At 36.5% G+C, this 13,377-nt stretch overlaps 1 protein-coding gene across 4 annotated transcripts in view; it reads left to right on the plus strand.

The window, feature by feature from the left end:
- The window catches only part of LOC150106534 (uncharacterized), a 355,589-nt gene that overhangs the window by 294,527 nt on the left and 47,685 nt on the right, over positions 1-13,377 (plus strand). For all 4 annotated transcript variants that reach the window (XM_090393178.1, XM_090393180.1, XM_090393177.1 and 1 more), the window contains exon 16: positions 793-936. In XM_090393178.1, coding sequence (XP_090249304.1) covers positions 793-936 — 144 coding nt within the window. The remainder of the gene's footprint in view (positions 1-792; positions 937-13,377) is intronic.

Below are 13,377 nucleotides of genomic sequence, written 5' to 3' on the forward strand. Positions count from 1 at the left end.
TTGGTGGGGACAGAGAATGCAGAAGCAGAAGCCATTAATGAGTTTTTGATGTACAACATCAATCTTCTTTGGCTATCTAACTCCACTTTTTTTGCAGCGTGACCTGTTTCCACAAATGGAACGCTGATGTGCTGGATGAGATTTGCCTCCTCAAAAGTATATCCTAATTGAGGAAAATGCCAACAGGATGTAGATAGACTTCATAGATAGACATCAGGATATACTTTCATTGTATGACCAGATGCCACTGCTTTGCTTATTAGAGGATAGAAATTGCTGTTGCCATATTCGGTCTCCAGAGCAAAGTCTCTAGTTTGGTTTTGCAATTGATTCTTTGGCTGCTGCCATGGAAAATATAGACAGTGGATTGGAGGAGGGGAAGATAGTGACAGATTTCAACTGTTTCGTGTTATGAAATAGTCAGAAATGGTTCACGAGTGACATTGCTATAATACAACTGAAGGTCATGCAAATATTTGATCTATGGATGTGAAGCATGGTCTTCTGAAGAGTTGGATTGCTTAGAAATTCTGCATTAGTTAAGACTATATTGAGTGTCATGCTATTAAAGCTTTCATTTTTTGGGAAAACTTTCATCATATACAATTTTTGTTTGTTTTCATGGGTCTAATGACTTTTTTTTTCATTAGGGATCACTACTGGATAATAATGGTGATCCCTGATGTCTTTGGCTTAGCAATTTGAAGTCTCATTCGATTAAATAAAATGGTTAATTTTTCTTTTCTTCAAAAGATAATTGTGATTGACTAATTGAGATATCATTTATTCTAGGAAGAAGAACTTTCTAAGCTTGAAATAGAGTATGAAATTCAAACCAAAATCACCAATGCTGCCTTAAAACTTGCAAATGATGTTAGTGCCAAGAAAAATGTTCGCAGACAGAGAAGGTTATCTCATCAACAAGCATTGGCAAAGGTAATATGCTTATTGATTATTTGTTTAAATATGTCATCTCATATTGTTTCCTATATATTTTTTTAAATATTTGTCATAAATTGATAAATATTTTAATAAATTACTTTTAAATAAATTATTTGTAGTAAATTAATATTTTTAAGTACTAAGTTTTAAGTTATTGCTTTCTCTTTTTATGTAAAATTTAGGCAAGTTACTCAAATTTGGAATTGGATTTACTTCTAAGCTGGCAGAAACTTAATTCATATTAAGCTATTTGATACCTTCTTGTAATCTATTAAATTAAAGAATGCAGTATGTTATTATTTTCTACTTTCTTGAAGAACCAATCCAGTGTTGTTAATGTATATATTAACACGAAATTTAATAATAGTTATATTAACATCTAATATATTAAGGTTGTGTAATATTCTTTTAGTTGTTCCCCTTATGACACAAGAAAGCATTAATACCCTTGGTGAACAAAGAATTTACTCATATCATAACTTAGCCACAATTTGCAGTCATGGCCAAAAATTTTCTATTTAAGCTTCTTAAATCATTAACTTCTGGGTTCCCACCTTACAGGTCTGATTTTATTTAGGATCATTGCATTGCAAAAGATTAAACTGAGCCAGAGACATTGTATATAAAAAAAACAACCAACATTTAATAACAGGTCAAAGAATTATATACAGTGCAAGTAATTAAAGCTTCATTCACAAAAGAAATCCTTATTCTTAGACAAGTATTCAAGCATGATATTCAAGGGACTTTCATATATATATATATATATATATATATATTCTCAGTTAAACTAAATTTAGTACGTTCCACTTCACAATTACTAAAAATTCTTCACACATAACAAGGAACTATTTAGGTGCGCATAGCAACCATAATTAATCTTCTAGCATGCACCACACACACACACACACACACACACACATCATATAACTCCTAAGCTCTCACTCTTAACTTTAAAGACTTAGTTATATGATTGGCAATTATACTGACATACTTTCATCCCTTCTAAATTAAACATTTCAACAAGAAATTAATTCAGCACATACAAAGATTAAAAGAATTTCAAATTAACCCAATTTCATCTTAAGGAAAGTTACTACTCTCATGTTTGGCTTGCTTACAGTTTAGCACAGATCTATGGGTGACTCATGCACATAAGAAAAAATTGCTACCCTTTTTTTTTATATACTAATCAGTTCAGCAGTTCTTTAGGGGAATTATCTAAAATCACACACATACAGAAAATTAACATTACAGACTCACGTGGGTCTCTGACTGTCTTGCATACGTCTTCCCTCCTTGTTTGTTATTTTTTCCCAGTGCTTCAAGGGTCTCTTCTCCATTCCAGGTTTTTACTTCTTTCCCTTCCTTTACAAGAGTTTCAGGGCACCGATGAGGAGTCGCTTCAGCTAGCGGGATACTGGATAGGTTCTTCCGGTGTCTGGAATTTGACTGGCGAGGAAACTGCGTATGACAGTGGGCATGCACGTACTTGAATGGAGCGGCAAGGTTTGGATTCACACGGCAAGATTTCTCCTTAGATTGACCTCCAGATTATCCTTGGCTTCGCACTGGAAAACTGCCTCAGGTGGATGGACTCCGTCTTTCCTCTCCGGACTTATAGTACCTCTCCTCCTCGACTTCTCGTGGGTAGATCAGGCAAGATGAAAAATAGGAAGCCCTTCATAACAAAACTCTGAGCCTCATCTCTCTTTCATTGCCCCTGCACTTTTTTCAAGGTTATTGGACCCCAAATGTCCCCATACATGTCTTGCAGGTAGTTATGGGAACCCCAAACACATCACGAGATTAGCAGTTCTCGAACATTCGCCGACAAATCTATTCTTCTCTTTAGACGTCCTTAATCTGGCTTTGGCCTACGGGACTTTCCAATTGATGCACACTGCGCCCTTTCAATACTGACCTTGAAGGTCACCTGCTACAGAACTAGTAAATACTTTTCAAAAGAAACTGCCGACTCAATGATATTACTTTTGGTTTCGTTGAAAGTTTATTTTTCACTTGGTTAGAGTATAATAAATTTAGTTTAATCCTTTATCCGAGTGTGAGCAAACAAAGTTTGTGCCTGAAAGTATCTTCAAGACTGGGGTAAGGTGGTACAACACCAGGGCACTCATTGCAAAGGTGGAACAAGCTACCAACACTCCTATCTCAGTATCTCCCATAATGCAAAACACATCTCCTTGCGGATATGTCTAATGTTATGCATTAAGGGAAGGGCCACAACCCAGACTAGTTTTGACCTTTATTGAGGTCTCTTCAGTGGGAGCCAGGCCCAAGTGGAGATACCAGGCAGAAGCATTAGCAGGTCATCTCTACCTATAGGAGTTGCCAAATGGTGTGCCACCCTTTTTTTAATAAATTACTCTGGATTTAGAGAAACCAAGTGAAAAATAAACTTTCAACGTCTTTCTCTAAATCCAGAGTAATTTATTAAAAAAAAGGGTGGCACACCATTTGGCAACTCCTATAGGTAGAGATGACCTGCTGACGCTTCTGCTTGGTATCTCCACTTGGGCCTGGCTCCCACTGAAGAGACCTCAATAAAGGTCGAAACTAGTCTGGGTTGTGTCCCTTCCCTTAATGCATAACATTAGACATATCCGCAAGGAGATGTGTTTTGCATTATGGGAGATACTGAGATAGGAGTGTTGATAGCTTGCTCCACCTTTGCAACGAGTTGCCCTGGTGTTCTATCACCTTACCCCAGTCCTGAAGATACTTTCAGGCGCAAACTTTGTTTGCTCACAATTGGATAAAGGATTAAACTAAATTTATTATACTTTTGGTTTCAACATCGTACCTTTTGCCTTTAAAAAATGAGCGAGTCGATTCCCTTTGGGCTTATTTTGGTGTTTATACAAAATTTGAACATAAGAAACATAGATACACTTTATACAAGGTTTTTAAGGTGTGTTCCTACTGTAAAAATCGATGCACTAGAGTGTTTATTATTTTTCATGACATCGAGTTTTTACAGTTGGACTGAATGATTAATTAATTTTTCTTAGTTCAGAATTCTGAAAAAAAGAAAAAAATATATTATAAAAGTTTAAAGATAGTTTTTCTTCAATGCTCTTAATAATGTTCAAAAATAGCTTTAAAATAGAGGTCAATAAATATCCATTATTATTCTATGAGCAAACAATGTTCCCACTGAAACTGTAAAAGTTTTGTAAATACACAGAGCTGATGAAGTTAAAAACTTTCAGCATGCATTATCTCAGTATTGCACTTCTTAGGATCTGAATTCTGCAAAAATCTGTATATTTGCACTTTTATTAGTGCTTTTGATTAAGGGTTTTATTGGCCTGACAGTTGTTTTGAACTATTGGGTCTCATCAGAGACCAGGAAGAATAATAATACCCCATTAGTTCATGCTTGGATGTTAGGTATTTCAGCTATGTTAGTTCTGAGTCGATGCATAATTCATAAAGGTAAGACCGTAAAGAGGCTTCTGCTTTACAGTGATCCTTATTGAATTGGAAGATTAATATTTTGAAAGTTTATTTTTCATTTGGTTAGACTATAATAAATTTAATTTAATCCTTCATCCAAGTGTGAGCAAACAAAGTTTGTGCCTGAAAATATCTTCAGGACTGGGGTAAGGTAGTACAACACTGGGAAACTCGTAGCAAAGGTGGACCAAGCTGACATCACTCCTATCTCAGTATCTCCCATAATGCAAAACGCATCTCCTTGCGGATATGTATAATGTTATGCATTAAGGGAAGGGCCACTATCCAGACTAGTTTCAACCTTTATTGAGGTCTCTTCAGTGGGAGCCAGGCCCAAGCAGATACGAGGGAGAAGCATTAGCAAGGTCATCTTTACCTATAGGAGTTGCCAAAAGGTGTGCCACCTTTTTATTAAATTACTCTGGATTTAGAGAAAGATGTTGAAGGTTTATTTTTCACTTGGTTAGACTATAATAAATTTAGTTTAATCCTTCATCCAAGTGTGAGCAAACAAAGTTTGCACCTGAAAATATCTTCAGGACTGGGGTAAGGTAGTACAACATCGGGAAACTCGTACCACGGTAATGTGTTGTGCATTATGGGAGATACTGAGATAGGAGTGATGTTAGCTTGGTCCACCTTTGCTACGAGTTTCCTGGTGTTGTACTACCTTACCCCAGTCCTGAAGATATTTTCAGGTGCAAAATTTAATCCTTTATCACACTTGGATAAAGGATTAAACTAAATTTATTATGAAGATTAATATTTATTCTCCCCTTTCAATAACTATCTCAATGGCTACATGGATGAAATATATCAAAAATATAAGCATCATATACATGTTATTTCAGTAGTATCCAAATGTTATATTAACTTTAATATACACTTCACATCCATGTAATTATTGAGATGTGCCCATGTCAAGGCCTGTTCAATGGTTAATATTGTGAAACTGTTGGTCTGTGAAGAACCAACATTTTGAAACAATATCAGTCTGTTGAAAACTTAATTAAAGCACTACTAATAGAAAATAAAGAAAAACAGCATGCAGTCTGTATCTTTTGTAATTTAGTAAGACTGAATGATAAATGCATGTAAACACAAGAAAGATATTTAATTAACCAGATATGTCAGTCTGGAAATAACAGACCATCCTCAGTGGTATTACAAGAATAGTTATAAAAAATACGAGCTACAATATTAACAACAGATCGTTTAAAATAGAACATGCCGCATGATGTTATATCACTAAGCATGAAACGGAATATTTTGAAGTAAAGACATGATTGAAAAAAAAAAATAATTAATGAGTAATCTTGATTAGACTTTCCCAGATATTTGATATAGATATACAGTCATTACCATTCAGGTTGGGACAATGGAGCAAGGCCTCCACGCTTTCCTTGAACAAACGTTCAAACCTATAACGGGAACTATGTAAGAGGCGAGTCCTGGTCCAAAGGATGTTGTGGTCAGTTTCGAATCGTAGGATGATGGATGGTCTGCTATTTCCAGACCAAAATATTTGATTAATTAAATATCTTTCTTGTGTTTACGTGCATTTATCATTCAGTCTTATGTCACAAGTATCCTTAAAATGGTAATTTAGTAAGCTCTTCAAACACCTTAGAAACTTTTGATTTCATTTACCAAAAATTTTTGCTTACTTGTTACAAAATAATAAATCTTGTATTATTTATTGTTGTTATCAATAACCTGACTGCTAATTGTCTCTTTCTAGAGAAAGAATTTTTTTTTTTTTCTAAAGTGCTGTACTGCTTTTTTGCTTATCGGTATTGAAATATGGAAGTAATTCATTATTGTCAGCTTGTTAAGCATTGTTATAAGATTTACATTTTAAAGTAAGGTTGAGAATGAGTGTGTTAGCACAATACTCATGTTAATATTGCACATAATTTAATAGATAGTTGATATTTATTGTAAGTAAAATCATTATTTTTATTGATTTTTTCTTTAATTTCTTAATTGTTCTAATTTGTTATTTTAAATCTATATATGAACATGAGAAATTATTGGCGGTATGTTAATGTAATTAATGATCTAGTCAACAGCACCTGTTTCACAGCTGGTTTCTTAGAGGCATTAATATCATTTTTTGGGGGGGACTAATATAAACAGTAAGGGAGTCCATCTAGAACTTAAGGAGCCTGCTAATTGTATTTGTATGGGAGAGATAGAAAATCTTATCTGTGCCAATGTAGCCATTTAAGAAACTAATAATTGCATCCCTTCACTCTCTGATGAGGTTTGTTTTTATTTTAGCACCAATTAAATTATACTGTTAAATAAATTTAAGCTGCTGTGTGTAACTAAAAACAAAAATATGGAGAGAGGTGCCTATGTAGCCTGTTGGAAATGGCACTTGCTTTTGTAGTGCTTAGCAGCCCAAAGAAAGATATTTTATAGATTCAATAATAGTTGCCAACCAACTAGAGGAACTTTCTCTAGGCCTTTTTTATTTTTACAGACCAAATTTTTATTTTTGTTTTTACTGGCCAAAGAATATATGCATTCACATATAGACTTCGCAGATAGAATTCACCACCTCATCATTTTTGATTAGGATTTTATGATTTATGAAGCCATGTTATTTGGACAGACCATTGAACCTTAGCACATTGATGACTGAAATTCTTTACAAGAATATTTTAAAAGGTACAAAACATGTTTTATATTTCTTTGCAATCTTTTCTCTTTCTTGTGTGAACACTATTTTCATCTGAATAAAAAAAAAAAAAATAATAATAATAAATATATATATATATATATATATATATATATATATATTTATAAACACACACACACACACTGCTCAAAACAATTAGGGGATATTTTGGTTTTCTTGTAAATTATAAAGTTATAAAAATAATTTACAAATGTAACATTTATTTTAAAATATTCTTAATATACAACAGTGTAGAACATGCAACTGTGTACAAAACCATGTTAAGACTTGTCGAAATGTGTCTTTTTTTATTATTATTATTATTGTTCCGGGAAACTCCAAGGAGTCGACAGACTCATCGAGGGAGGCCCAACATCATGTCAAGAACAACTATTCAACATTCACACAGTATCTATCATACCTTGCCTTGAACTCATTCACGGTCGTAGCACCCACAACAGACTCTGGAAGCTTATTCCACTCATTTACCACTCTCCAAGTAAAGAACCTAGCTCTAACACCCTTGTCAACCATGCTCTTGCCCAGCTTCCATGCATGGCTCCTAGTCCTCCCACCACCAGTCATATTTTCAAAAATATCTTCTGGATCAATCTTATAAAAACCCTTCAGTAATTTGAATGTCTCAATCATATCACCCCTCCTTCGCCTATCGTCCAATTTCTGCAACCCACAAATCTTCAACCTATTCTCATAAGGTTCATTCCACAGACCTGCTATCATCTTGGTCACTCGTCTCTGGACCCTCTCCACTTCCTCCCCATCACGAAGAAACCCTGGTGCCCATAACTGGGCACAGAAGTCCAGATGGGGTCTTATCAAGGCTCGATACAGAGGAACAACAACTTGTTCGTCTCTGCATGTTAAAGTATTTTTCAGAAGCCAAGTGATTTGGTGAGCTGTTTTAGTTACTTTTGCAATGTGCCCCCTAAACTTCAACTCCCTATCCACCAACACTCCCAAATCCCTGGCCTCATCAATCTCCTGGAGTATGGTTCCACCAATGCGATATACTGCTGCTATTCTTTTCACCCCAAAGTGCGTAACCTTACACTTTGCCACATTAAATTGACATCCATTTTTCCTAGCCCAGTCCTCCAAACTATCCAAATCATCCTGTAAAATTTTGACATCCTGTGCACTCACAATTGCTCTACCCAACTTTGCATCATCAGCAAACAAGTGAACACTTCCTCTCAGATCCTTTCCAATATCATTGATGAACAAATTGAAAAGCAGTGGTCCAAGAACAGAGCCCTGTGGCACTCCACTAGTCACAAGACGTCTTTTAGACTCCACTCCTGAATAAACCACTCTTTGATATCTCTCCTTCAACCATCCTCCTATCCATCTCACCAACCCTATATCTATACCCATCTGCTCCAGTTTACTGATTAGGGTTCCATGTGGTATCCTATCAAAGGCCTTGGCAAGGTCCAGTAGTATCACTGTAAACCCATTACCACTATCCAGTTCAGCCGTCACTGTGTTATAAAACGTGAGCAAGTTACTGAGGCATGATCTACCCTTCACAAAACCATGTTGTCCCCCATACAATATCCCGTATTCTTTTCTTGACTAATTTCTCTACGACCTTGACAATGATTCATGATATGCTAATCGGTTCGGTAATTTACAACAGCAGTTGAACCACCTTTATGCAGTGGAACTATTTTCCCCTCTTTCCATCCACTCGGGACTAACCCAGACCCGAGACTCAAATTAAACAAAATGGTCAAGGGTACTGACAATTCTTTAGCTGCTTCTCGTACAACACGAGCTGGTATACCATCCAATCCCACAGATGTATTGACATTGAGGTTATGCAATAGACTACTCACCTCCACTTCATTAACCACACTTCCCGTATAATCTACTGGTTTATTCGTTTCTGCAATGTCACCACCTGGATGATATACTCTTGCAAAGTGCTCACTCAGTAACTCAACTATCTCAACTGATTCAGTTACCTCCCTACCATCGGCATTCTTCAAAATCAATCTGCCATGTACATTTTTCCTTTTACTTGCTACATATCTAAAAAAACTGTTTAGGATTCTCTTTAGCCTGCATGGCCAATGTTCTTTCGTAATCCTTTTTTGCTTTTCTTACCACACTCGTCACCCTTCTGGCCTGCGCTTTATACCGTTCATGTGCCTACTGGTCACCCTTCTCCTTAAATTCCCTCCATAGTTGTTTCTTTTTTTGCAGCTCAAGCTTAATGGTGTTATTCATCCATTTAACCCCTACTTGATTTATTATTCGGACTCTAGGTATACAGTCAGCCATTGCTTCATGCAAGCACTTCTTAACTACCTCCCATGCACTATCAACTTCTAGTCCTTGCAGTTGTACATGCCATGGCACTGAACCAATCAAACTCCTAAGCTTGTCATACTTTCCAGCCCAATAATTCCACATGTACCCTGTCTTAATTGAAAATTCTATACCTTTAGCCACCTCCCAAGTTAAGACCCTATGATCACTCTCACTGATTGGTGGCAATGTGGTCATATTTGTTACAGCCAAATCCTCAGATGTAATTACTAGGTCAAGCACTCTCTGACCCCTAGTATTTTCCATTACATGCTGTTGCAGATAGTTATCCCTTAATAACCGCATAAAATCCAGTTCCTTCCGTGTGTCCTCTCCTCACTCCAATCAATGCGACCATAGTTGAAATCTCTCATAATAATCATCCTCCTTCCACCTATTTCTTCTATTTGCTTGTGCATACTGTCACCACCATCTTTTCCATCACCTGGTCTATAGCAGCACCCAATTGTATATTTAGTTCTGCTAGCCACAATCTCACACCAAATCGCCTCAAATGTGCTCTTTTCTCTATCCTGCAATTCAACTTCTATTCTCCTTGGCTGGAACTCATCAGCTATCATCAACAATACTCCTCCCCCCATTTTATTCTCTCTGTCATTCCTGAACACACTATACCCATCACATTCAATCCCACTAGTTATATCATCTACAGTCAGTCATGTTTCACTAATACCTATAACCTGTGGTCTGGAAGTGCCAACCATGGCCAAAAACTCTTCCTTCTTGTTCCTAATACTCCTAGTATTAGTGTACATGAATTTAAGACCCCCATTAGCCCCAACCCTACCTTGATGCCTTATATTAACTATCCCACTCAGATTTGTTGTCCTTATTTGCTCTGGCATATTATATTCATTCTTACCTTCAACTGCCTCCATAAGGACTGTATATCTACCCCCCCCCTTAACAAATCTAGTTTCCCTGAATTTGCACATCCACTACATTCAGCAACACTTTCTCAAGTCTTCTTACACCGTAACCATTCAGATGCAAGCCATCCATCTTATATAGATCCTTTCGCCCATCAAACTCACTCCACACATTCACAAATTCCACACCACTCGTCATACATAACCCACGCATAAAGTCATTTGCAATTATAGCCCTCCTTTTAAACATTTCACTGTCATACCTTGCCAAAAGACTAATCATTCTAACTCTCTCACTCTTTTGCTACCTCAAACAATTCATTCAGGTCTTCTATCATTTCCATTTTATCTCCTTTCAAATCGTTCGTACCTGCCACAACAATCATTTCTTTCACCCTTTCCTTTTGCTCTCTAATAGACTCAGTTACGTCCTTTATGGTCGCACCAGGTCGGTACTATTTTGTCAAATCCTCTACTAACACACCTCGTACTAATGAGTCTCCATACAGCACTCTATCCTTCATTTTGTTCATGTTCACATTCATACGTCTATTTTTCCTGTCATACCTTTTATTATTGGTTGGTTCATTCAGTCTACTTTTGTTCATGCACTCTAGCTGCTGTTTTGCTCTTTCTATCGCACTATTCAACAACGCGATCTCACTCATTGCATCTATCTCATCTTTTTTATTCTCTGAGAAACCTTTTGTACTATCATTCACACTTTCTACATTCACACTCTCACAATTTTCATGTACAACCTTGCCGTTTCCTGTCATATCCCTATTTCCTTCATTCTGAAGGTTGACAAAAATATCACACTCACGATCCGAAATACACTTCAATTCCTCATTCTCCCTACATTTTCTACACACATTCAATCCTTTATTATCATCTGACCGCACTCCGCAAAGCGTACATTTCACAGCTAGTACATTGACTCATTTCTTTTATACTACTGTTCTTTGATAAGGATGGCGAACTTTCATTACTGGCCGCCATTTTCCTTCGCACAGGTGTCATACTTATTTGCAACGTGTTTTGTCAAATTATACGTTATAACACACCAAAAACAGATGCACTAAAATACGCAAGGCAAACAAAACAAAACTACACAATATTAAGTAATTTGTATCGATAACTGAAAATGATACTTATCTTATCTGGAGCTTGCACGAGCACTACACATTACGAATTCATCTAGCGGCGACTTCCCAACATAGATTATGTTATAAAACACTTTAGTACACTTACCACGCTAATAAAGCCCAATAATATACCAAAATTACACACTTAAGTCCATTACATTGAATCCAAAACATCAAATATTAGCATGTGGAGAGGGGGTATAAAAGCGTGGCTTGTTGCACTCATTTCCACAATGCATAATTATCACTTCAATTGTGAACTTGTGTCACCTACCAATCATTATTTTGTTAAAAATGGCAGAGCAACATGATATCCTGGAATCCATGGCTTGGAGAGCCATTTGTCAATCAGAAGCTGGACAAATACAGCAAGTTGTCACTGAAGTGTATGGTGTATCTCAAAGTGTAATTTTGCAACTTTGGAATCACTTTCTGGAGACGGGAAGTGTTCGAAATCGTCTTCGCCATAGGTTTATATGCTCGAAGACTAGTGGTTTGCATTCCACTTACTGTAAATCACAAAAGAGCCCAAAGAATTTCGGCACAGGAACATTTCAATCGAACAAATGAGGATTGGGCTCGTGTACTTTTTAGTGATGAGTCCAGGTTCAGTCTGCAACCAGATAACTGTTGTATCTTGATATGGCATGAAAGTGGAACAAGAAATAATCCACAGCTTGTTCGTGAAAGACCCCAACATCAAGGTGGGGGTTTGATGGTATGGGCTGGAATAAGTATAGGTGGCCATACTGATCTCTATTTTATCAGAAACGGTTCCTTAACAGCCCAAAGGTATCGTGATGAGATTTGCTGCAATTGGCCAAGAATTCATTTTTATGGATGACAATGCTCATCCACACCATGCAGAATTGGTACTCATATTTCCATATGCCAGCTGCCAAAAGATGCCACACCTTATTATTAAATTACTCTGGATTTTCACTTGATTTGACTTCCAAAAAAACTTCCAACATCTTTCTCTAACCCTGAGTAATTTAATAATAAGGTGTGACACCTTTTGGCAACTGGCATATGGAAATATGAGTTCTGCATCGCTTCAACCTTGGTATCACCTCTTGATCTGGATCGCACTGAAGAGAACTCAATAAAGGTAGAAATCAGTCTGGGTAGTGATCCTTTCCATAATGAATGGCATTATACATGTCCACAGGGAGATATGCTCTGCATTATGGGATACTAAGGAAAGTGATGAGAACTTAGTCCACCTTTGCCACGAGTTGCCCGTGTCCTGAAGATACTTCAGGCACAAACTTTGTTTGCTTACACTTGGATAAAGGATTAAACTAAATATATAATTTATAGTCTAACCAAGTGGGAAAAAACTTTCAACATAGTTTTTGTAATGTTTGATTTATATTTTTGCTACATTTGGGAGATTGCGTTTAATTCTTCTTCTTCTTTTTAAGTTTTCATGAACCATTGAGGTTCTTAACTGTAGACTTCACAACCGCAACTGTCTCAAGGATATGGTGGTTGGTCTCCCAGTGTGTCCTATGTTTGTAGATGCATGTGTTCATGAAGCCAGTTTGCCTGTTCTGGAGGGCAAAAAACCTGAGTTTCCAGGTGGAATGCCTTTAATTGTCTGAGTTAAATGCGAGTCATTTACATCATCCATTTTAACAGCACACTTAATGCAATACAATTTAACTGGTGATTTTTAATATCAGATCCAAGGATAGACATTTGTAAACAACAAAAAAATTTTATATATATATATATTAAAACATGATCAGAATGAAATATTCCATTTGTTAACAGTTATAAACACCAGTCACATTCATCATACTTTGTGGTGATCAGCTATAGAACTAAAGCTGTCTGATATAACTTGTCTGAAGCTCTGATCATCAGAAAAGTTCTATTTTTCACAATAAGA

Source organism: Typopeltis vanoorti, chromosome 5, assembly GCF_054136105.1.
Source record: "Typopeltis vanoorti isolate ZY-2024b chromosome 5, IOZ_Tvanoo_1.0, whole genome shotgun sequence".
Taxonomy (NCBI): Eukaryota; Metazoa; Arthropoda; class Arachnida; order Uropygi; family Thelyphonidae; genus Typopeltis; species Typopeltis vanoorti.